At 51.2% G+C, this 21,767-nt stretch overlaps 1 protein-coding gene across 2 annotated transcripts in view; it reads left to right on the forward strand.

Moving 5' to 3' along the window:
- Positions 1 to 21,767, forward strand: part of ITGA9 (integrin subunit alpha 9) — a 309,655-nt gene that overhangs the window by 60,682 nt on the left and 227,206 nt on the right. For both annotated transcript variants that reach the window (XM_037070767.1, XM_037070768.1), the window contains exons 7-13: positions 1,879 to 1,964; positions 4,178 to 4,246; positions 8,735 to 8,872; positions 10,878 to 10,983; positions 12,427 to 12,521; positions 16,840 to 16,930; positions 19,235 to 19,280. In XM_037070767.1, the coding sequence (XP_036926662.1) occupies positions 1,879 to 1,964; positions 4,178 to 4,246; positions 8,735 to 8,872; positions 10,878 to 10,983; positions 12,427 to 12,521; positions 16,840 to 16,930; positions 19,235 to 19,280 (631 nt within the window). The remainder of the gene's footprint in view (positions 1 to 1,878; positions 1,965 to 4,177; positions 4,247 to 8,734; positions 8,873 to 10,877; positions 10,984 to 12,426; positions 12,522 to 16,839; positions 16,931 to 19,234; positions 19,281 to 21,767) is intronic.

A 21,767-nucleotide genomic window follows, 5' to 3' on the forward strand; every position in this document is an offset into this window, starting at 1 on the left:
CTTTAACTGCAAGTTTTTGCCCAGTCAATAGACCACAGTACTTTTACTCAGAGACTTTGGGGTGTTCCCTGCCCTGGCTCCTCAGTCCTCGACGCTGTCATTTATTGAGCACTTACTGTATGCCAGGCTAGGCATAGTATTTCTTTTCATTCCTGAAACAACCTCGTAAGATATCTGTTACGATCACCCACATTGCATAGGTAAAGCCACTGAGGTATAGAGAAGTTAGGGAGTTTTCCAAGGTCACGTGGCTCTTAAATAGCAAAGTGGAAGTTTAAACCTGTGGTTTCTGAGCCCAGAGTGGAAACTCTGAGCCACCTCCCCTGTGTGTGCTGTGGAGGTGCCACTGATCCCCACTGGTGGGGAGCACCTGAGGGGACATTTGTCTCATGTGTTCAGGACTCACTGTATTGCCTGGTGCACCGCAGGGATGCAGCACATTTGTCAGGTTGGAAAATGAAAAGAATGCAGCCCTGACTGGTGTAGCTCAGTGGATTGAGCTTGGGCCTGCGAACCACACAATCACGGTTCGATTCCCAGTCAGGGCACATGCCTGGGTTGCAGGCCAGTTCCCAGTAGGTGGACTCATGAGAAGCAACCATACATTGATAGTTCTCCTCTCCCTCCCTTCCCCTCTAAAGATAAATAAATGAAATACAAAAAGAAAAAAAGAAGGCAGAGGGGAGCCTGGTCTAGGCATCGCCACAGAGTCTAGGCATCACCACAGAGTCTAGGCCAAGGCCGGCAGCTTCTCCCCTCGTGCAGAACCAGCTGCAGGCTCTGTGGGGCTCCCCGGAGGCTGTAGCAGCACACGTAGTACTCCGGGCCACATGAACCTCCAGCCCAAGCGAAACCAGCACACGGTGAATAAGAATTGATCCCAATATGGGGCTGTCATGAAACCCAAACAGCTTATGATCACAGCACTAGGGTTTGAGGCTGACAGCAAGGTGATGAGGTTTGGGGAGGTGTCAGCTTCTTTCCTAGTTAGCTTCTTTCTGCCTTCCCTTAGAAGGGAGTGTGGCGTCATAGTTGGTTGGTTACAGGGACTTGGGAGACACACAGATTGGATTTGAACCTTGCCATGTGACCTTGGAAATGTTGCTTACTCATGTTTAGTCTCCATTCCCCCATCTCTAAAATGGAAGAAATAATCATATCCTCCTCCTGGAATGGCGAGATTAAGAGAGATGATGATCTACAAAGACGCGTACAAGATGTTCCTAACAGCCCCAAACTAGAAACAACTCAAACGCCTAGCAACAGGAGGGGAAAAAGGATACCACGATACACTCACGCAGCGGGGCATTAACCAGCCATGAAAAGAAACTACTGCATTGCACCGGATGGTTGTCGCAGTTGCGCTGAGGGAAGTGCTGGATCAGGCAAACATAATGCAATACGTGGTGATGGAAATCTGATCAGTGGCTGCCTGTGAGGCGCATGGGCTGCGAGAGGGCAGGAGGGATCCACCTGGGTGTCGGTTCTGCCTGGGTGGCGGTCACATGGTTATGTAGCTGTGTGCATGTTCACCAGGCTCTACACTTCAAATGTGGGCACTCCATGAAAATTCAAAATGTATCAAAATTCCACATGTATCAGAAAGAAAAAGGGAACAGGTAGGGAGTCTTTAGCATAGCACCTGTTCCAGAGAAGACACTCGGAGACCACGCTGTCTGGCCCTGGTGTCCCTGTGAACGTGTCTTTGTGTGAGCCGAGCCATTCCAGCCTGGGCAGACTGCCAGGCGCCATTGCTCCCAGACTAGCTGGGTAGTGACTGTCTAGTTAGGGGACACTCGAGAAATGTTTTCCTCTGGCAATCTTCTTCCCCATCACTCTTCCTCAAGTCTGTCCTCGGTTTCTGCCCCTTTGTTATAGGCTATGCAGTGACCGCTGGCCATTTCTCTCATCTGTCTGCCACCGATGTGGTCGGAGGTGCCCCGCAGGATGAAGGCATTGGAAAGGTGAGGGGACAGACAGGTCGGTGGGACGGCGTGGGGTCAGGCGGAAGGGCGGAGCGTGCTGCCACTGTTCTGGGGGTTTGTTAACTCGCTTTGTTGTGATGTTGTGGGGTGGCTGGCAGGTGAGGGATGATGGAGTATTGAGGCACCTCGGCTGTCTCCTTCCAACCCCTTTGGAGTGTGGACCTTGAAAATTGATCAGAGTGTGGATAGAACTCCCAGACCTCTGTGTTCCCTGCACATTCACGCCTGAGACTGCGTTTCACAGCTGTGGGTGGGTGCGTGTGCGCAGGTGCGTATGCGTGCCTTCGCGGGTGAGAGTGAGATTAGTAAGCAGAACTAGGCATCGTGGCGCCCTGCAGAGGAATGGTGTCCAATGCTAACTTCACACCCTCTGCTCTCCCAAACCTTTCCAAGTCTGACTTTGACCTGGTGGAGCCAGGTCTAGTCCCAGATAGCTTTGGGGATGTGTGTATTTATCTTTGGGCCTAGATTCTTACACTTAATTCTCCAATGTTTTGGACCCAAGACAGGTTCAGCCCAGAGGCTGGACTGGGATTTTGTGGGTCCCTTGCCCTAAACTCTCCACCCAGAGCCGTGGAAGGACCCCATGGACCCAGGGCTGTCTGAGTCCCCTTGGGGGTCTCGGCCGCTGCTGGCGCCTGGCACATGGAGCGCTGTGCCTGTTGGTTCTTCAGCACCAGGGTATGGGAAACCCCGATTGAGTGGGTCGGGTAAGTCCAGATGAGTCAGGAATCTGAGTTTTTAATAAACTGTGTAGGTTCTCTGCTAGGGAAGACTGCACAGAGGAGTGATCTTGGGATCGGAGCTCATGGGCCAGACCTAGGAGAGTCTCAGTGTGTCTCCAGGGGCACAGAGGAGAGGGGTCTGGATTCTGGAGAGGCCGAGATGCACCAAGACCATTGCTCACTGTTCACTGGGGCCCGCAGCTGGGTGTCAGCCTGGGCAGCTGACGAAGCTGGACTGTGATGTATGAGTGAGGGTCGTTTCCCCGGATCCTCCTGGACCCTCCTCCCATTCCTGGACCATGTGCCTCCCTCCCCCCCAACACAGATGCTATGGAGAAAGGTTCTTTGAAGATGAAGCCCGATGAAAAACCCAGGGCCCTGGGCAGGAGAGGGACGTGGATGAACTCTGATGACTGGAAGGGAGATTTGGGTTCTTCTGAGTCACGCGGATTCCTCTCCATGGTGGAGGGAGGAAGTGTTCAGAGCTGGCCCCACACTGATAATGTCCTCCGGGGGCGGAGCTGCCAGAGCCCGGGTACCTCTGTGGCACTGATTAAAATGTTTACCTCCTGGTACACAGCGAGGTGGCCACCTCAGTGCTGCTTGGTCCCCAGGAGAGGCTATGGGGCGACCTGTCACAGTTGGTAACGTGATGACTGTGCCATATTCCCAGGGATGAGGGCTAGTACAGACCTCGTTCCCAAGGACCCCAGCATGGACCTCTGGCTTTCGGGAGTTTGGTGGTTATTCGTTTCTGTTATCTGAACGTGAAAGCATTCACGACGAGATTCTTCACCCTGGGGAGGGTCCCCCGCCCTGGTTCTCCTGGGGCCTTCTCTCCCCATAAGATGTAACTTGAAAAAGAACTTCCACAGTCGTGTCCTTTAGGAAGTTCCGCATCGGTTATCCCTTGGCGGTGGAGATTTATGGCGTAAACGCGTGCACTAAAGACTCTGAAAAGTCCCACAGTGAAGGGTTCACATGGTGTATAACTCCGGCACTTGCCAGCTCAGCTCCTGTGTACCCTGGCAGGTCCCGTGGCTCTCATGTTCTTCCGTGTCACCGTGGGAAGCTGCTGTGTCTGGAGCACCTCCCTCCCTCTGTCTTGGCAGACCTGCTCCAGCTGCCACCAGTGGGAACAGAGGGAATGGTTCAAGAATGACAACCCTTTTTTCTAACTGTCGAATCGTTTACTAGTAATTTGGAAGCTCCTTGGGTCTTATCGTGGGTGGCTTCCACCCATGATGTGGCTCAGGAGCAGTGGGGGGATTTTGGCCTGACAGTCAAAGGACGCTTTCTTCGCAGAGCTGACGAAGTGAGAGCCGAGCTGACCCCGTTCTTGTCCGCCAGCGTCAGCACGCCTGTCCCGCGCCCGGTCGGGCATTTCAGTGGGACTCCCGGGAGGATGCCTGCAAGTGTCTTTGGTCATTCCTTCCATCTTACCTAGATTTTTTTTTCATTCCATAGGTTTATATTTTTAGAGCTGACCGAAGATCAGGCACCTTAATTAAGATTTTTCAGGCATCAGGTAAAAAGGTGAGATGTCGTCACGTGGGGAATCAATGTACTTGTTGGAATATCGGGTTAAAGGTCTAATGGGGCCTTCACCTGCTCAGCGTTCACTGCAGCCGCAGGTTCCCGGGTTTCACGCTCGCTGTTGGAGACGTGGAGCAAGGCGGCCAAGTTCAGCGCAGTTATTTTTTTTAAGGTTGTCTCTATTTCAGACACTGTCACCAGAAGCACTGCCTGCTCTGTTTGTCTCTGCCTCTTTGTCTTTCTCTGCCCGTCTGTCCGTCTCTGGCTCTTTCTCGTGAAAGCTTTCCCAGAGCACAGCTCTTCATTCCCCTGAGGACGTGGCTGCCTGTTAACAATTCCAGACCCCAAAGCAGCAACACTGGAAACTGACTGAGCGATTCTGCGAAGGTTTTCCAAGCACCCCCCAAATCAGAAAGAAATAACTCTGTGCCCTTAGTGATAAAGGGTCCCCCCAAACAAGCAAGGTGTGAATACTGCAAAGTCTAATGTTTTAGATGGGTGAGTGGGTCTACCATGGACACTCCAGCCACCCTCTATGCCCCTTCAGATGTACCTGGGCTTGAATGCACAAAATTAAAGAGTCCTCCCTCCCATCCAGGTTGGGATATAGCTGACGTAAAACATTGTGTAAGTGTAAGGTGTACAGCGTGATGATTTGACCATTTGTTATGTCTATATTGTGAAATGATTACCACAGTAAGGGGAGTTAACACCCATCACCTCACATAGCTACTGTTTTTTTTAAATATAATTTTTATTTAATTCTTGTTCAAGTACAGGTTTCTGTCTTATATTCCCAACCCTGCCCGCCCCCACCCCATGCTCCCCGCCTCCCTCCCCCTTTCCACCCCCCACCCTTAGTTATTGTCCATGTGTCTTTTATACTTGTTCATGTGAGTCCATTCCCTTTTCCCCTATGATTCTCTCCCCTCTCCCCTCTGGACCCTGTCAGCCTGTTCCGTATTTGAGTGTCATTGGTCGTATTTTGCTTGCTTGTTTGGTTTGTTTAGATTCCTGTTAACGGTGAGATCATATGATATTTGTCTTTCACCGCCTGGCTTATTTCGCTCAGCATAATGCTTTCCAGTTCCATCCATGATGTTGCAAAGGGTAGTAGTTCCTTCTTCCTTTCTGCAGCATAGAATTCCATTGTGTAAATGTACCATAGCTTTTTGATCCAGTCATTTACCGATGGGCATCTAGGTTGCTTCCAACTCTTGGCTATCGTAAATTGTGCTGCTATGAACATCAGGGTGCATAGGTTCTTTTGGATTGGTGTTTCAGGGTTCTTAGGATATACTCCCAAGAGTGGAATTGCTGGGTCAAAAGGCACGTTCATTTTTAGTTTTCTTAGAAAATTCCATACTGTTTTCCATAGTGGTTGTACCAGTCTGCAATCCCACCAACAGTGAACTAGAGTCCCCTTTTCCCCACAACCTCTCCAGCACTTGTTGTTTGTTTCTTTGTTTATGATAGCCACTCTGACTGGTACATAGCTACTGTTTTTTAAAGGTCTCTGTAAGTCACACGGTTGCCCTATTGTCAGAGTGTTTTCATGTTTGATGGTAGCTGTGCCTCCCACCTGCTTTCTCCACGCCTCCCCCATCTCTCTGCAGCCTGCGCTAAAGACAGACTCAGTTAACGCCTGTTGCCCTGCAGTAATGAACAATCTATGGCTGTGCCTTCTCTCCGTCCCAGAAACCTCTTGGTCTGGGTGATAATGCACAGGGCCACCCATCCCTGACTGGGCCGTGGTCAGGTTTCGGGGAGTAGATTTGGGAGGGGGTGAAGTGAGAAGTAAACATTTGAGGACCCACTTATCCAAACCTCCTGTGGGCTTGAAGACATTGAGTTCCAGGAGATGGGCTTGCTCGTCTGCTTGACATCCCGGGGACGGCAGGGCAAGCCCGGGCTCCACCTCCCGCTCCGTGGCCTCGCTGCTTCTCATCTCCTCTCAGGCTCATCTTGCCCTTGCTGCACACCATTCCAGAGTGACCTCTTCACCTGCCACTCACTCTTGCCCTCTCCTCGCACCGCACCGGCTTCCAGCATTGCCCCTGGTGTCATCTTTCCGACTAAGAAGTAGACCATTACTCTCCTCCTGGCACTCATTCTGCTTCTTGGCGGAGACATGAGAAATTCTTGTCTCTCTGGCTTCTCCATTACTTCACAGGGAGAGGACATGACCTCAGGCCCTCCAAGGGAGCCTTTAGCTTTACCCCTGTGTCTGGTTGGCCTCACACACCCAGAGGAGGGTCTGATGCAGTAAACCACTGGTCCACTTCTGCTTTTGTGTGGCCAGATAGTCCTGTCTGCCAGCTTCACCATGGGACAAACACCCCCACCCCACCCCGTTGTGGTCCTTACTGGCTGCCGTCCTTCGTATATAGTATACACATAAGAAATCACTAATATGTGTGCTGTTCCGATGTTACTAGGGACTTGTGTCTCTGCATTTCCAGGCTGCCAGGAGATCCCTGACCAAGGACCACTCACCCCAAAGCATGTCATTGCCACGTTGAAGTTTTATGGAATTAACTGAGCATGTGACCCATACAGGGGTGTCCAACCTTTTGGCATCTCTGGGCCACACTGGAAGAAGAATAGATACATTGTGACACATAATCACAAATACATTAAATACACTGTGACACATAACGGTAAAAAATATCTCAATGTTTACGACTTGGTGTTGGGCCGCATTCATGGCCATCCTGGGCTGCAGTGTGCGGCCCTCGGGCCACAGGGTGCCTGGGAGAACGTAGATAGGAAACTTTACGCGCAAGGATTTCTGCTTTAACACTGATGCAGATGCCAAGTTAAATAGCCCATTGGAATGAAACAAATGGCTCCCTGGGGCACAGACGGCAGCACTGGGGCCTTGCTTGTGTCTCAGTCCTTTTACTGAAGTCCAGAGAGATTGGCAAGGCCACTGAGTCAGCAGCTGGCCACTGGTTTCTGTGTCCCCTACCCGCTGTGACTCTAGGCCTCCTCTCTGGGAATGCAGGGTGGGGAAGGGGTGTGGGCTGAGTGCAGGTGGCCTGGGCACGTGACTGGGAAAGGGCTTCTGAGGCCCCTTGTCCCAGGGCTGCTGCTGCAGGAAACAGTTTGCCGTGCCCCCGCCTGCGTCCTCCTCCTCGGGGTTCGCTGCCAGCCAAACCCCACAGTGAAGGAAAATGCTCCCCCATGTCCGTGCAACCAGAGCCCTTGTATCTGGAAAGATTAATTTTAAAAGGATTTTTTTTTTTAAATCAGAAGTTGCAAAGCAGCCTTTGGGAAGGATACGGCCTACAACAGTTTTCGTTTATCCTGTGCACTATGTTTGCTTTTTTAAAAATCTGAATTAGCTGCTGTCTTAAAAAAAACAACATAGGCCCTTCAAATAAAATACTCGGTTTTCAGCTTCTCTGGAAAAATGGGGAGGTTGGCCTTTCCCTGGCCAGCCTTCCTCGTGGCAGCTGTGGAGGGCAGCCCGGGCTCCGGACACCAGTCTGCTGCAGTCTCCACCAGGCCCTGTTGTTTCTTAGACACCAAAGCCAAGCGCCGCTTGCCACCCGTAAGCGTCCTTGTGCTGTTACTTGCTTTGCACGGGTTGTATCACCTGCCTGGGTCCCATTCGCATTGGGGTTTAAGGCCCCTGGTTTACAGCAGTGGGGACTGGATGAGGCCTGAGTGAAGAAGGACCAGGATGACCTGGCTTGTCCCCTCGTCCCTTAAGCAGTCTGGGTGTTCTCCCTTTTCCTGTCACTTCAGCTCCTGTGTTCCTACCCCGTCTTTAGCTGCACATGGCCTGGGGGAGGGTAACCTCTTTCCCCATGTCATGCTTACTTGCTTGCCTGCCTTGTGTTGTGAGATTTTACACTCAAATTTGTAAGCTGTCTGAATGGCAAATGTCTGAATTACGGGGGGGCTTTTATTATGGTTATAACCTATATTTGCACCCTCATGTTTATATCTTTATTTTTAAAAGATTTTATTTATTTTTGGAGAGGAGGAAAGAAGGGAGGGAGAAAGGGAAAGAAACATTGATGTGTGGTTGCCTCTTGTGTCCCCCCTACTGAGGACCTGGCCCACAACCCAGGCATGTGCTCTGACTGGGAATCGAACTGGTGACCCTTTGATTCGCAGGCTGGTACTCAATCCACTGAGCCATACCAGTCAGAGCTCATGTTTGTATCTTCAAAAATAGGGCCTTGTTCCCCTGGGATCGATCCATTTGTCATGCCCTTGGTAGGGCTCCAGGACAGAGGGGACTCTGATCCTGTTAGCTCTGGTCTCAGGTTGACTGGGGGCTCTGCATCACTGTGGGGAGGCACAGGGCAGTTGGGCCTTTCCCCACAGGCCCCGGCATTCCGGCTCACGGGGCGGCGCCACCAGCACAGCCTGTGGGGGACCAGCGTTTCTAAAGCCAGGGGGCAGGAGGAGAGCGAGGGCCTCCTGTGAGAGGGCAGACACTGAACGCTTTGTTGCAACTCGACTTGGTTGCAGATGGGCTCTTACTTCGGCTCCTCCTTATGCGCAGTTGACCTGAACGCGGACGGCCTCTCCGACCTGCTGGTGGGGGCCCCCATGTTTTCTGAGATCAGGGATGAGGGGCAGGTCACCGTCTACATCAACAGAGGAAATGTGAGTACGGTGCTGGGCACCATGTGGACAGGGTAGGGGGAGAGGGACATTTGTCCAGTCGGTAGTGACTGAACCCTTTCTGGGACATGCCGTGGGCCCCATGACCCAGCTGAGGTCAGAAGACGCGCTTCCTGCCTTCAAAAAGCTCAGCGTTCCATTAATGGGAAGTCACAGGCAATGTCACAACTGCCAACACACGGGGGGTTAAGAAACATCTAAATGGGCTGTGGTTTGAGGGTTCACCATGTACCAGGAGCTGTTCCTCCCCATTTCTATGCATGATTTGTGCACATGTCATCAGTGGTCCCATTTTCCAGGTGAAAAAGATGAGGCCCAGAAAGGTTAAGTAACTTACCCCAACTCACACAGCTAGGAAGTGGTGGGGCTGGGATTTGAACCCAGGCAAGCTGGTTTCAAAGCATCATCTCAAGATTGTACTGCCTTCCTGGGTGTATATACACGTCTGCCCAGAGAAGTGGAGGCAGCTTCTCAGAGGACACAGTGGCTAGAAGGAATCTTGAAGAAGGGGTAGCAGTTAGGCAGGCAGGAGTGGGCTGGGTGCTGGGCAAGCGGGTGGGGTCTGAGGCAGCGGGGCACTTAGTTCACCATGGGGGTTGGACGGGGGCTAGTGCGGGGCCATAACCCTGATGTCCCTTATTCTGAAGAATCATGAAAGGGATGTGATGGGGTCTGTCCCCCCTCATCCTAGTGGAGGGTGGGGGAGGCAGGAGACCAGCGAGAAGGCAGCATCTTTTCAGGATCTGGAGGTAAGAGTGTTCAGCCAGAAGGAAACAGTTACATGAATAAATTCTGGTACCACCAGCCTTTGAGCTAACATGAGAAAATGCTTATGAGATAATCAGTGAAAAGCAGGATTACAAGCTGCATATACAAACAGCCTGTAAAAATACACAAAATACATAGAGAATGACAATAACAGATCTCCCTGGGTGGTGGTCTTGGGGAGATTTTTAGTTTTATCTTTATCCAAATAGCAAAAATGTAATGCTTTCATAATTTTTTAAAAAATCGGTAAAAGTGTACTTTTCAGCAGCGACCAAGATGCCAGTTACCCCAGTTGGGAAGGGGCGGTCATGCTTCGCTGTAACGAGGGGGGCAGATGCCAGAGAGAAGGGGTGGCCGTTCAGGGAGGAGTCAGGGCGCTAGATAGAGCCTTGGACTTTCTCGGATGTTTGCAAACTCTTTTGCAAGGTGGATCTAAGCCTTGGAAGGAAAATGCTTCCTGGCACCTACCTGTTGCGGTGACTCTGGTCACCTGCATCCGTCCTGACATCACAGGAAGTGGGATGGGGAGGGTGTGGGGAGAAAATGAGGTGATTGTTACTGAGACAAAAACAGCAAGCACACACGCAACAATGGCCTGCCGCTCCGTGTGCAGGAGACCGAGACATTTGCGTGGGTGTTAACTCGTCTGAGGCAGCTGGGTGACCAGACCCACAGCCCAGCCCGACGATGTGTCGAAGTCAGGTGTGGACACTTGTGCCGGAATATTCCCCAGAGCTTCTGCAAGAACATTCCACCCACACATCTCACCTGCACACAAATCACTAATGCGCACACCTTGCAAAACCGCTTGACAAACTGGTACAGAAGAGCAGGAGATGAAAACACAGATCCTGTCCCTGTTTACAACAACTTTGGGGCAAGCACATTAAGCTGTAAAGAAAGCTGAGAGGGCACTGTGGGACTGGGGACAGGGAGGGAGGGAGGTTGGTTGGGTTCTAGATTGTTAGATGGGACAAGGGAGAGATTAATTATTAGCCACCACAAGATTCCCCCCGAAAGGCGCCTCAGGCTGCCCAGGTAAAAGGGACTCCTCTTGCCCCCTGGACAGAGAGGTTTGGGTGCCTGTGATTCTGCCCAGGTGTTTCCTGTCACGGGGTGTGCCCTACAGCGGCGGCATTCCCAGCTCTGGTTTTTATTGTGTTTTGGTTTGTTCTGTTTTCGCTTTGTTTTCCATTTCTTCCTCCATCCTGTTTCCCAGGGAGCCCTGGAGGAGCAGCTGGCCCTGACTGGGGATGGCGCCTACAACGCACACTTTGGGGAGAGCATCGCCAGCCTGGGCGACCTGGACGACGACGGGTTCCCAGGTCGGTGAGCCAGTGCCCGCCTTCCACGTGTGCCCCCTACCCCCACACCTGTCCCCGTGCGATGCACTCCTGGATCTCCCTGCCTGTCCAGGAGACCCATCAACGTGCACTGGGGAGAGAGGACACCTGTAGAGAAGATGTTCTCTGTGCAGATGCTTGGGCTGAGCTCTGGGCCCAGCAGTTTTCCTTCTGTGCAGCCCTTTCCCATCCAGCTCATTGTGCTAAGCGATGGGACTGTGGTGCCTGTGAACCCTGGAGCAGGTCCACTGGGGCTTTATAGCAGCGAAGCTCACAGCAGCCCACTCTCGGCACAAACACTTCTGATGTTCCACAGTGCTCTCTTGTATGGTCAGTGCAATAGTGAGGAGAGACTTGTACATGCTCTCTCCTGGTGGTGGCAGCCGGCTGGACTGACTTTGAGTATGTCAAGTGTCGAGGCATGGGGATCCCCGAGGGACCTTTCTGTCTCACTTTTCTCTCTGGTCTGTTCGGTAGCCCTGCCCCTCCCTGCAGAGGCAGGATTCGGGCCTCTGGATCTGTGGGAGCCCTGTCCCTCAGAGGGGTGGCTCAGGGACAGCTCTGGCCTCAGGCTGCTTTGATGCCCTCATACCACCGGCCAGAGAGGGCTTCGTTCAGGGAGACCAGATCTCCAGTGGATGTCGTGTGGGTGCACGTCCCTCACCCTGGACCTCACTTCTGCAGACACATGACTTTTGTTAGATGCAAAGGGTGAAAAGTAAGGGAGGGCTAGGCTTTGTTCCAGAAGGTGTCATCAGTGTGTGAGAATAATGCTGATTTTGTGTGTGCGTGAAGTGAGTGCCATTTTAGACAATTTCCTTATCCAGAAATAGAGTTGATGTTCTCTGTGCAGTAACCATTGTCTATAGAATTCCCCTCTCTGACAGACGGAAATGAGGCCAGAGGGTTTGTATTTGTATTTCTTTATTGAACAGTTCAGTGATTTTTTTCCCCCTAGCAGAATGAGCTAGGTACTTCCTGGAACTAAGCTCTTCCGGCTTCTAGAATTTTCTTCCTACTTTTTTTCTCTTTTCTTTTTTAAGGATTTTCAAAAAAGAGTTTATTTATTTTTAGAGAGAGGGGAAGGGAGGGAGAAAGAGAGGGATAGAAACACTAGTGTGTGGTTGCCTTTCGCACACCCCCTACTGGGGACCTGGCCTGCAACCCAGGCATGTGCCCTGACTGGGAATCGAACTGGTGACTCTTTGGTTCATAGCCCAGCACTCAATCCACTGAGCCACACTAGCCAGGGCTCTTTCTACCTCTTTTCTGCTGAGAGATTAATGCCTAATGTGATGCTTGAACAACCTACAACCAGGACTGTTCTGGTGAGAAGGGACTCAGATGTGATGGCAGGAACTAGGCATTCTGCTGTGATGTTGTTCCACGTGGCTCTTCCAACCACGGCTGTTTTTCTCCCCTCAGATGTGGCCATCGGTGCACCCAAGGAGGATGACTTCTCAGGGGCGGTCTACATCTATCACGGTGACGCCGGTGGGATCGTGCCTCAGTACTCAATGGTAACTGGCGTGAGAGTGACGTGGTCACTGTTGGTTCACACATCCATTTGACCTTCTCGGTGCCACGTGCTGGGGTGCAGAGGGTGCTCAACATTGTTCTGCCTTTGGCCTTACCACCCTCCAGTTAAGGACACAGGTACCTGATAGTGCTTATTAAATGCGAAAGCACTTAGAGGCGCCAGAGTTGGTTCACATTCAGAGATGTGCTCTGCCTGCAAAAGATAGTATCCAAATTCTTACTGGGAGTGAGAGCTGTTTATTTAAGAAGGGGCTATTTTATTTTCTTTTTTGCTTAATCCCTGCTCAACCATCTGTGCTAAGCCAAAGGAATTCATTGTAAAATATAATCCAGAAAGACCGTGGTCCTTGGAGGAGGGGCCTGAAAGCCACCACCGGGCTCTTGTCATATTCGGCACCGAAACCAGAAGCTGACTAAGCTCTGGCCTTGTGCCCCAGACTTGGGACGTGGAAGTGGTGAGTTCAGTTTTTTGTCACATCAGCTCGGTGCTCAAACTTGCTGATGGAGTCGAGCCCAGCCCCTGGGAAAAAAGGAAGTCACGCTCTCAGAGGAAGCACCGTCAGGACATTTGAGGGTGTCCGTGTGTCGAGTGGCACCGACCTGCGTCCTTCTCCCAGGGGGTCAGTGGCAAACGGGGACGGAGCACAGGTGGAGACATTTCTCCTCAGCAAGTATTGGTTTATCTAGCACTTAGTATGTGCTGCCTACTTCCTAGTCATGCGAGCCTCGTATCTTGATTATTGCTAAGGAAACACAGTGTTTCACTGTGTCTTGTTCTTACAAAGCGTTTTCTAAATGTTCCATAAAAATGAAATGGCAGTGAAGCACCGAAACCTGTTCATGCACTAAAGTTTCAAGGTAAAAAAAAAGAGAGACCTTATAAAATGGATTTTTAGAGGCAGTCCATAAAGTTCAGTTGATACATTCATAATCAATCTGCTGCTGCAGATGGAAGCTGGCGAATTAGGGGCTGAGGGTCATTGCCAGTGGAGGTTTGGGTCCCCTCGGTGCTGGGCATCCTGCTTAGCCGAATGACTCCAAAAGGCACAGGCTGCGTGGAGGAAGTGCTTCTTCAGAGCCTGCTCTGCCTTCTTCTTACTTTCAATCCTCATAACAGTCGTGTGAAATGGGTGCTTCTGTGACCCACCTTTTATTTGTGAGGTGGCTGTGGCCCAAGCAGATTTAAGCTGCCCAAGGTCACCGGCAGTACGTTGCACTAGGGCCATCGAACTGCCGGTCTGACTCCCCAACCTTTTTTCATAACCACCGTCCTCATCTGCAGGTTGGAGAGGAGAACACTTGGGGAAGCCCCACAGGAAAACTCGGAGTATGGAAACTTCCTTTGCAGGGACACGTGCATACTCCCAGGGGCCTTTATCTACACAGATCCTCCCCTTTTCATGAGAAGTGAACAGTTAGTGGTGGGAATAAGCTCTTAGGTGAGTGGGCTGATGCGGCAGGAAGAAGAGGGCTTCAGTCACAGCTGGGGGTCACATCCATGTCACAAGGGCTGCTGCTCTCGTCTGTGCCAGGGATGCTGTTGCCAGTGTGACAAGTGACAGTTCTTCCATGTTACCCTTGAACTCATTCCTCTTGAGTTCCTCGTGAAAAGTGTTGATTTAAGATCCTTGAGTGCCTTTCCCAGTGTGAGAGCCCTCAGGGCATATCACGGGCGGGGTGGGGCGGGGGGGGGCTGTGACCTGCTGAGCCCCATCCTGGGGCACCTGATGGGGTCACTCTCCACGCCTCCTCCTGGAAGCTTGTTCTGGGACCTCGGAAGCTAATCACACAGGGAGGCAACCTGTGTGGGGCCCCCGCCTCCCGCCCGTCTGCCTGCAGCCCTGCAGTGTTTTTTGTTTTGTTGCTGGGTGGAATCCTGCCGGCAACCGGAGTCTAAATTCTGTGGTTAGCGTGGTGTCTTCAGTAGGAAGCCGGGATCAGCAGCTGGACCCGCCTGGCCTTTGTCAGCATGCTGGCTCGTTAACTTTGACAAAGAGAAGCAGGTTGGGGGCTCCTAAAAAAATAACGATGATTATACTTTTCCAAGCTGCTAATGTGTATGTGATAAGGTCAGTGATTTAAAAGGGAAAAAAACTCCTTTCGTGACAGACTGTTCAGGGCCCAGGTCAGCACAGAGTGGGCATTGTGTGGGTGAACTCGAGGCGGAAATCAGGAACAACTCTGGGCAAGGGGATCACTTTTCTTTGGCCCGGGTTGGTATTATTTCTACGGGATGAATTGTGAGATCAGAGCCCAGTTCTTCCCCGTTACTCTTTAACCCGTTCCTCTTTCTGCAGTTCACCAGGAGAAGTGTTGATTTTAAGAGCCCCGTGTGCCTCCCCTGACGGCAGAGCCCCCTGGGCGTGTCCCGGCGGCCCCTGTGATCTCTCCCTTGCCATGAGGACACCGCCAATAAACCTGGTCACGCGGAGGTTCTCCAAGGCTCCTGGTTTTCATTTAGAGTTATTAGTACCGAGCAGACTTATCTGCCAGGCTTTATGGCATAATGGCCTGCAGATGTCTGTGGGATAACTTAAGCCCGCCTTGCCACCCCCAGATGGACCACCCCTCCGCTCTTCCCCTTCGTCCCAGCCACAGCAGACCTTAGAAATGCAAACCCAGGGTAAGCTGCTGCGAGCCTCGTTGGACTTCAGAGCCAAGGGGGTCTGCTTCAAGATGTGGCTTTTACGAAATACGCAGGCACACATGCACACTTATTTAGACAGAGCCATGTGGGGTGTGGGCTCTGCCTGTTAGCAAGCAACATTTCTTTAGTGTTTCCTACAGTGTTCCGATGTGTACGTCGATGCCTGCACATTTCCTGTTGGGTGGCTTCGCTGAAGATGCCAAGTGGAGGGTGATTTGTAGTTACCGGCTGCTGGGGGCTCTGAATGTCCCTGGCATCTCCATCCGTAGGTCCCTGTGGAAACTTCCCCTCCCCGGCCTCGTGACTTCTCTGGAGGATGACTTAGCAAGGAAAAGGATGAGGAAAGGCAGTCCAAAGAGCGCCCCTGGGTATCTGAAAACTCGATTCTGTCAAGGATTTCGCTGAATGGCATGCAGACAAAGCATTTCTCTTATCATCCGCAATGAGGGTGTTATAGACTGAGCTTCCGTGAGGAGCCTGTGTGGGCAAAGGGAGGGAGGAACAGGGCAAGTCCTAGGAGATAGGGCTTTCTGCTGCAGGAGGCTTGGTATGTTTGTGAGGAGCTGGGCCACCCAAACGCCATTGGGCGACGGAGGCTGCTTGTGAGGGAGGGAGTCTGGAACCCATGCGGCACGTGTTCGCATCCGTTGAACGTGATGATGAATAAAAGCACAGATGCTAGTGTGCCCCGTGGTGGTTGGGCTGTGAGCTCCCCGTGGTTGGCTGAGAGCTGTCCTTTGGGGTGGGGGTGGCTTCAGCTCATTTTGGGGGGTTTCCTACAGTGTGTGGAAGGCTCAGAACCATGAGTTCTGGATTTACGAGGTCAAACTGTTTCATCCTGTCCACGAAGCTCAGGGGCCCATAGATCTTCTGGCTGGACCGATGGGGAGAGGCAGTTGCCCCGGGGTCCTCTTGTCCATCTGGGAATGCTGACCGCCTGTCCACCTAGGGCAGGGTGTCAAACTCGTTTTCACCAGGGGCCACACCAGCCTCGTGGTTGCCTTCAAAGGGCTGAATGTAATTTTAGGACTGTATAAATGTAACTGCTCCTTAACTAGGGGCAAGGAGCTTGGTGCTGCCACCAGGTAGAAACAAGGTGCTGGGCTGGATAAAACAAGGTGGAGGCTGGATTCGGCCCCCGGGCCTGGTGTTTGCCACCTGAGACCTAGGGAAAGGCTCTAAGGTGTGCCTCTTGGGAGCGGAGAGATACGTGTTTAGTACTTATTTGGATAGGGTAATATAAGGAAAAGAATGTTCTTAGAATCTCGGCTGGCTATACCTGTGTAAAAACAAAACAGAGCCTTCATTAGAAATGGAAAATAAACTTTATCCACTTCAAACTTTATTCAACATGTCAAAACATTAACTCACCCGTCTAGGGAGGTTTTTCATTAGCGCTGAACTTAGAAAGAAATTTAAATGATGGCATGTGGCTAAGGCACGTGATGATAAAGGAGTGTGTGGTCTTCAGCTGCCTGCTAAAGATGCCCCCCACCTAGCCCCTTCCTGATCCAATGAGGGCTACATTTTTTTTTTTCTTTCAACAAAGTCAAGGCCAAGCGTCCTATGGAAGCTGGGCTAACGCGGTCACGGGTTCTTACTGATGACTGTGCTCCTTTCTGGTGACTCAATGTCCCCATTGTCTGTTTCAGAAACTGTCGGGGCGGAAGATCAGCCCCGTTCTGCGGATGTTTGGGCAGTCCCTATCAGGAGGTGTCGATATGGATGGAAATGGCTATCCGGGTAAGCTGCTTTCTCTCCAAAGGCCGACGAGATCAAGGAAGGGAAACGCACGGGGCAGAGTCATTTCCAGTCTGGTTGAGCAGTGGCTACACCTATTCAGGGCTAGGAAAATTCACACAGTAGGAGGGAGTATTTTGCCTGGTGTTTGGTTTTAAGGTGAAAACGCAGGAGTTTCTTTTTGGGTTTTTAAAATGATCTACTCTGAAGGGTTGAAGCACCAGGTGGGTGGATCTGACAGCGATTTCTGTGGCAGGAAGGCTTTCTAATGAAGGGGGGGAAAGCGCTGTCCATGTTTAAAATGATAAAGAGTGAAACCTTATGTTCTCTGGATATTATGTAACCACAGTGGAACGTGCTTCTTACCCTGGAGAGGGAAAGAGGAGCTGAGTGCCCCCCCCCCCACCCCGGGTCCTTACACAAAACTTACTGAAACATTGTGAGCACAAAGGAAACCGCTGATGGACAAAGCGGACCTTCCCCAGGCAAGGCTGGCTGGCTCGTCCTCAGGGTCGATGCCTCGTGTTGGTTGAGGCTAACTGACTAAAAACGTACGATTTCAAACCTCCATCCCAGGCAATTCCGGTGCTGTATGTAGAAGGGGATGGAGTGGGAAGAGGAAAGGACATAAAGATGAGAATTGTAAAAATCCAAAACCATCTGTGGAGTTCAGGAAACAATGTTCTTGCCATCTTGCTATCCATCTTGAGAAAATAGTTCTTTCTACTTAAAGTGTTTTGGGAAGATTCGGGGAAACGACTGAAATTCAGCAGGAGGGCACCAAATTCCCATTCTTATACACAGAGGGGGTGTGGGCATCCCTTTACTGTTACAGAGCTGGGAGGAATGAGAATAAGAAAGGGTTAATGTGGACATTTTGTCCCTGCAGACCCCAGGGGTCCTTATAGTTGGAGAAAGCAGTTCTTGTCCCGGGCAGTTTGTGGCCATTCCTGAGTAGTGCCTAACATTGGTTTAGCCCTGAATATATGCACAGTACTTCCACATGCACTGGGCATGGTAACCCCAGTAGGCAGGTGGGGATGGGGGTGTTCCCCTCCATCAACACTTTGCAGTCAGGGAAACCGAGCCTCCTAGAACTTCAGGGACTGGCCGGAGACCACACTGTGCTACTTGAGGACCCAGGCTGCTTCTCTGTAAATGCAGGGTGAGCAGGCACGTGAATACTTCATATGAGAATATACCTCACATTTTTTAAATAAAAGGGATAGCAAATTTGTCGGGTTCTTTTATTTTCAAACATTCCATGAATTCGAAAAGACTGTTGGAAAGTAACGAAATGAGCAAGCGCACCCAGGTGCAGGAGTTATAGCAGCGTTACAATTCATACTGTTCGCGGCTTTGCTCTTTGCTTTTCCCTAAGGAGGGCGTCGTATAAACGTAGAAATTCAGACTCTCTCGGATTGAGATGCTGGGTTCTGCCAAGTAGTAATGGGACCCTAGGGCTGAGGGGCTTATGTTGCACAGGAAGAAAGGCAGAGAGATATTAGGTGAGTGAATACTTCCGAAATTCCAGTTATTTGGGGTAAACATTGCCAGCTAACACTTGTGTTTTGGTTTGGAGTCCACCAAGTATCTTCTGAACAAAATATCTGATTTTACTCTAGTTAATGCATACTTAACACACTTAATAATGGTTTAATACATGCTGAATAAATACTTTGTGATTTAATTATTATGAAATGCTACTACTGGCTTTTGACGAGGACACGGGATTCTTGTCTCCATTCCCCAGTACAGACAAGGACGCTGGGCGACTCCGAGGCCCCGGAGAGTGAGGGGTGCAGTGGAAACCTTGACGCACAAGTTCCGCAGAACTTGGGGCTTTGTCCAAGAGTATCCCTCTCTCTCATTCACTAATGTCCAAAAGAAACATAATGTGGGCCACATATGTCATTGAAAATATTCTAGTAACCGCAGAGAAAAAAAAGCAAGAGAAATTAATTTTAATAGTGTTTTCTTTAATCCGGTATCACCCACGTATTATCGTTTTAACCTAAAATCAATATAAAAGATTAAGGGCATAGCTCATGTTCTCTTGTGCTGGGGCTTCGAGATTGGTCTGTATTTTACACTCATGGCACACTTCCGTCCAGACCAGCCACACTGCAGGGGCACAGAAGCCACATCTGGTGATTGGCTGCCATGTGGGGCTGTGTGGCTCTCTCACCCCATTGTTGTGTGGCCTAGAGGATGGCTGTCAGGCCCCTGACCGTGGCTTTGGAGTACCCGGGGGAGGGGAGGACGGGCTTCAGCCAGTTTCTGAACCTGTACACTTCTGGTTTTCAGATGTAACTATTGGAGCCTTCATGTCCGACAGTGTGGTTCTTCTAAGGTGAGCCGCATCTCTCTTGCTTCTTGGATTACATTCTTTATGGGGGAGGGGTGGAATTCGGTGGGAGGGGGCACAGGGAGGCATTTATTGTCAGTCAGCAGTTCCCTGGCTGAGTGCTGGCTAAGGTGCTTATTAGTAAGTGGGAATGCTACCTTTCTTCTTAAAGTTATTTTTAAAAAAGATTTTATTTATTTTTAGAGAGGAAGGGAGAGGGAGAAAGAGAGAAAAATCTATGTGTGGTTGCCTCTCACAGGCCCCCTCCTGGGGACTTGGCCCCCAACCCAGCTGTGTGTGCTGACTGGGAATCGAACCAGTGACCCTTTGGTTTACAGGCTGGCACTCAATCCACTGAGCCACACTAGCCAGGGCTCTTCCTCCTTTTTTTTTACTTATTAATTTGAGAGAGAGAGAGAAATACTGATTTGTTGTTCCACTTATTTATGCATTCATTGGTTGATTTTTGTATGTGCCCCGACCAGGAATTGAACCCACAACCTTGGCGTATAGGGATGTTGCTCTAACCAACTGTACTACCTGGCCAAAGCCACCTCTGCCTTTTGTATTATTCTCTATCCCAGGGTTTCCCGCTGGTGGGCCTCCAGTGGCTCACGGGCGTGAGACAATAGCATCCTTGGAGCTTCTAGGCACAGTTTGGCTGTCCTGGGCCCCAGGGGTTTTTGCTTTCTGCTGTGAACAACCCCTTTCATTAACATGCTGGACACACACTGTCATGTTCTATGGGTGCTGGGGCACTGAGGGGCCTGCAGAGCACTGTCCTACCCCATATCTTCACCCCACACCCTGCATCCTCCGCTCCCCACCTCGTCAGTCCCCACTCCCCAGAGACTGGGAGCTTTCTGCCCCTGGGTGGACCGTCTCTCCCTGGTGACAGTGGAGCTGAGGGCTATGAGCTTGGGCCCAGTGCTCGCTAGAGCCCAGCAGCCTGGATCGCCTACAAAGGCCAGTGGGCTGCCATCCCACCCAGGAACTATCTCCAAGTATTTCTGTCTGTATGAGTCAGAGGAGGCAGAATTACACTTTGGAGTAGGAGCCAACTCTTGGGTTTTGTTAATAATCAGATGGCAGGGCTTCCTAAAATAGGCCAGTAGGACCTCGGAGCTGGAAGGGGTCCCAGAGGCCATGCAGTCCCACACCCTGTGTCCTTCTCCTTCAGCAGTGCCTCTCCCCCCGTCTCAGTGGCAGGGCTCCTGGGGGCGGGGCTCAGTAGCCGCTGAGGGGACCGGTCAACCCCCAGGGAACTCCCGACCACGTTCAGTTGTTGAGGAGGCAGAATATGCGGAGGGTTAAGAGTAAACCCCAGGGCCAGTGGCCTCCGCTGCAAGCCTGACTCTGCCCTTACAACGTGAGTCTCATTACGTCTTTTTTAGGAGTCTCTCCTGTTCAACAAGGTCATGGTGCTGACCTCATGGGGGGCTCGGGAGAATTAGTGACCTCATGGGGGGACTCAGTGAATTAGTCCATGTGAAATGCGGAGAACAGAGCCTGACTTATGTGCTCAAGGAAAGGAAGCCACTCAGACATGAATTAGGTTAAACTTGCCTCCCTCAAATTCTGCTTCTGGGTCCCCTGCCTTCTGTGTAGCAGCCCCTCAGATCTGAAGGTGGCAATTGCATCCTAGTCATGCCCTAGCTGGCAGGAGATTGGGCAGACCAGAAAAGGGGAGAGGGGAAGTGCATCGCAACTGTGCATGCACTTGAAACACACCTTGCTTGCTCTGGCCGATTGGCTTCGTTGGTTGGAGCATTGTCCCGTACACCGAAACGTCACGGGTTCGATCCCTGGTCAAGGCACATGCCTAGGTTGTGGGTTTGGTCTCCGGTTGGGGTGTGTGTGAGTGGCAACTGATCAATGTTTGTTTCTCTCTGGCATCGATGTTTCTCTTCCTCTCTCCTCCACTCCCTTCCCCTGTCTGTAAAATCAATAAACATGTCCTCCAGTGAGGATTAAAAAAAAACACATCAGACTCTTCTTTCTTTCTTTTTTTTTTAGATTTTATTAACTTATTTTTAGAGAGAGGGGAATGAAGGGAGACAGATAGGGAGAGAAACATCAGTGTGTGAAACATTGACGGGTTGCCTCTTGCATGTCCCCAACTGGGGACCTAGCCTGCAACCCCGGGTATATGCCCTGACCAGGAATCAAACCGGCGACCTTCCAGTTTGCTGGGTGATGCCCAACACACCGAGCCACAGCAGTCAGGGCAACTTTTTGCTCTTAAATATCTTCATGTGAAGAGTCCACAGGGGTGCAGGTTAAGCCTGAGCTCTGGGAAAACCTTACTGACAGTGGAGCAGATGGCTTCAGGGCAGGTTTGGTAGGCGAGCATCTGCCCCAGGACTTCAGGCTCTTTATCTGCCCACACGCCACTGCCCCGTGAGCACCACTGACCCCGAAAAAGCCCAGGGTAAGGGGAGCGGCCCACGTCAGAATGCGGCCTGACTGGTTTTCTCGTTCACCTGGATTTGC

Source organism: Sturnira hondurensis, unplaced genomic scaffold (assembly GCF_014824575.4).
Source record: "Sturnira hondurensis isolate 20B ecotype Veracruz unplaced genomic scaffold, ASM1482457v3 Scaffold0019006, whole genome shotgun sequence".
Lineage (NCBI taxonomy): Eukaryota > Metazoa > Chordata > Mammalia > Chiroptera > Phyllostomidae > Sturnira > Sturnira hondurensis.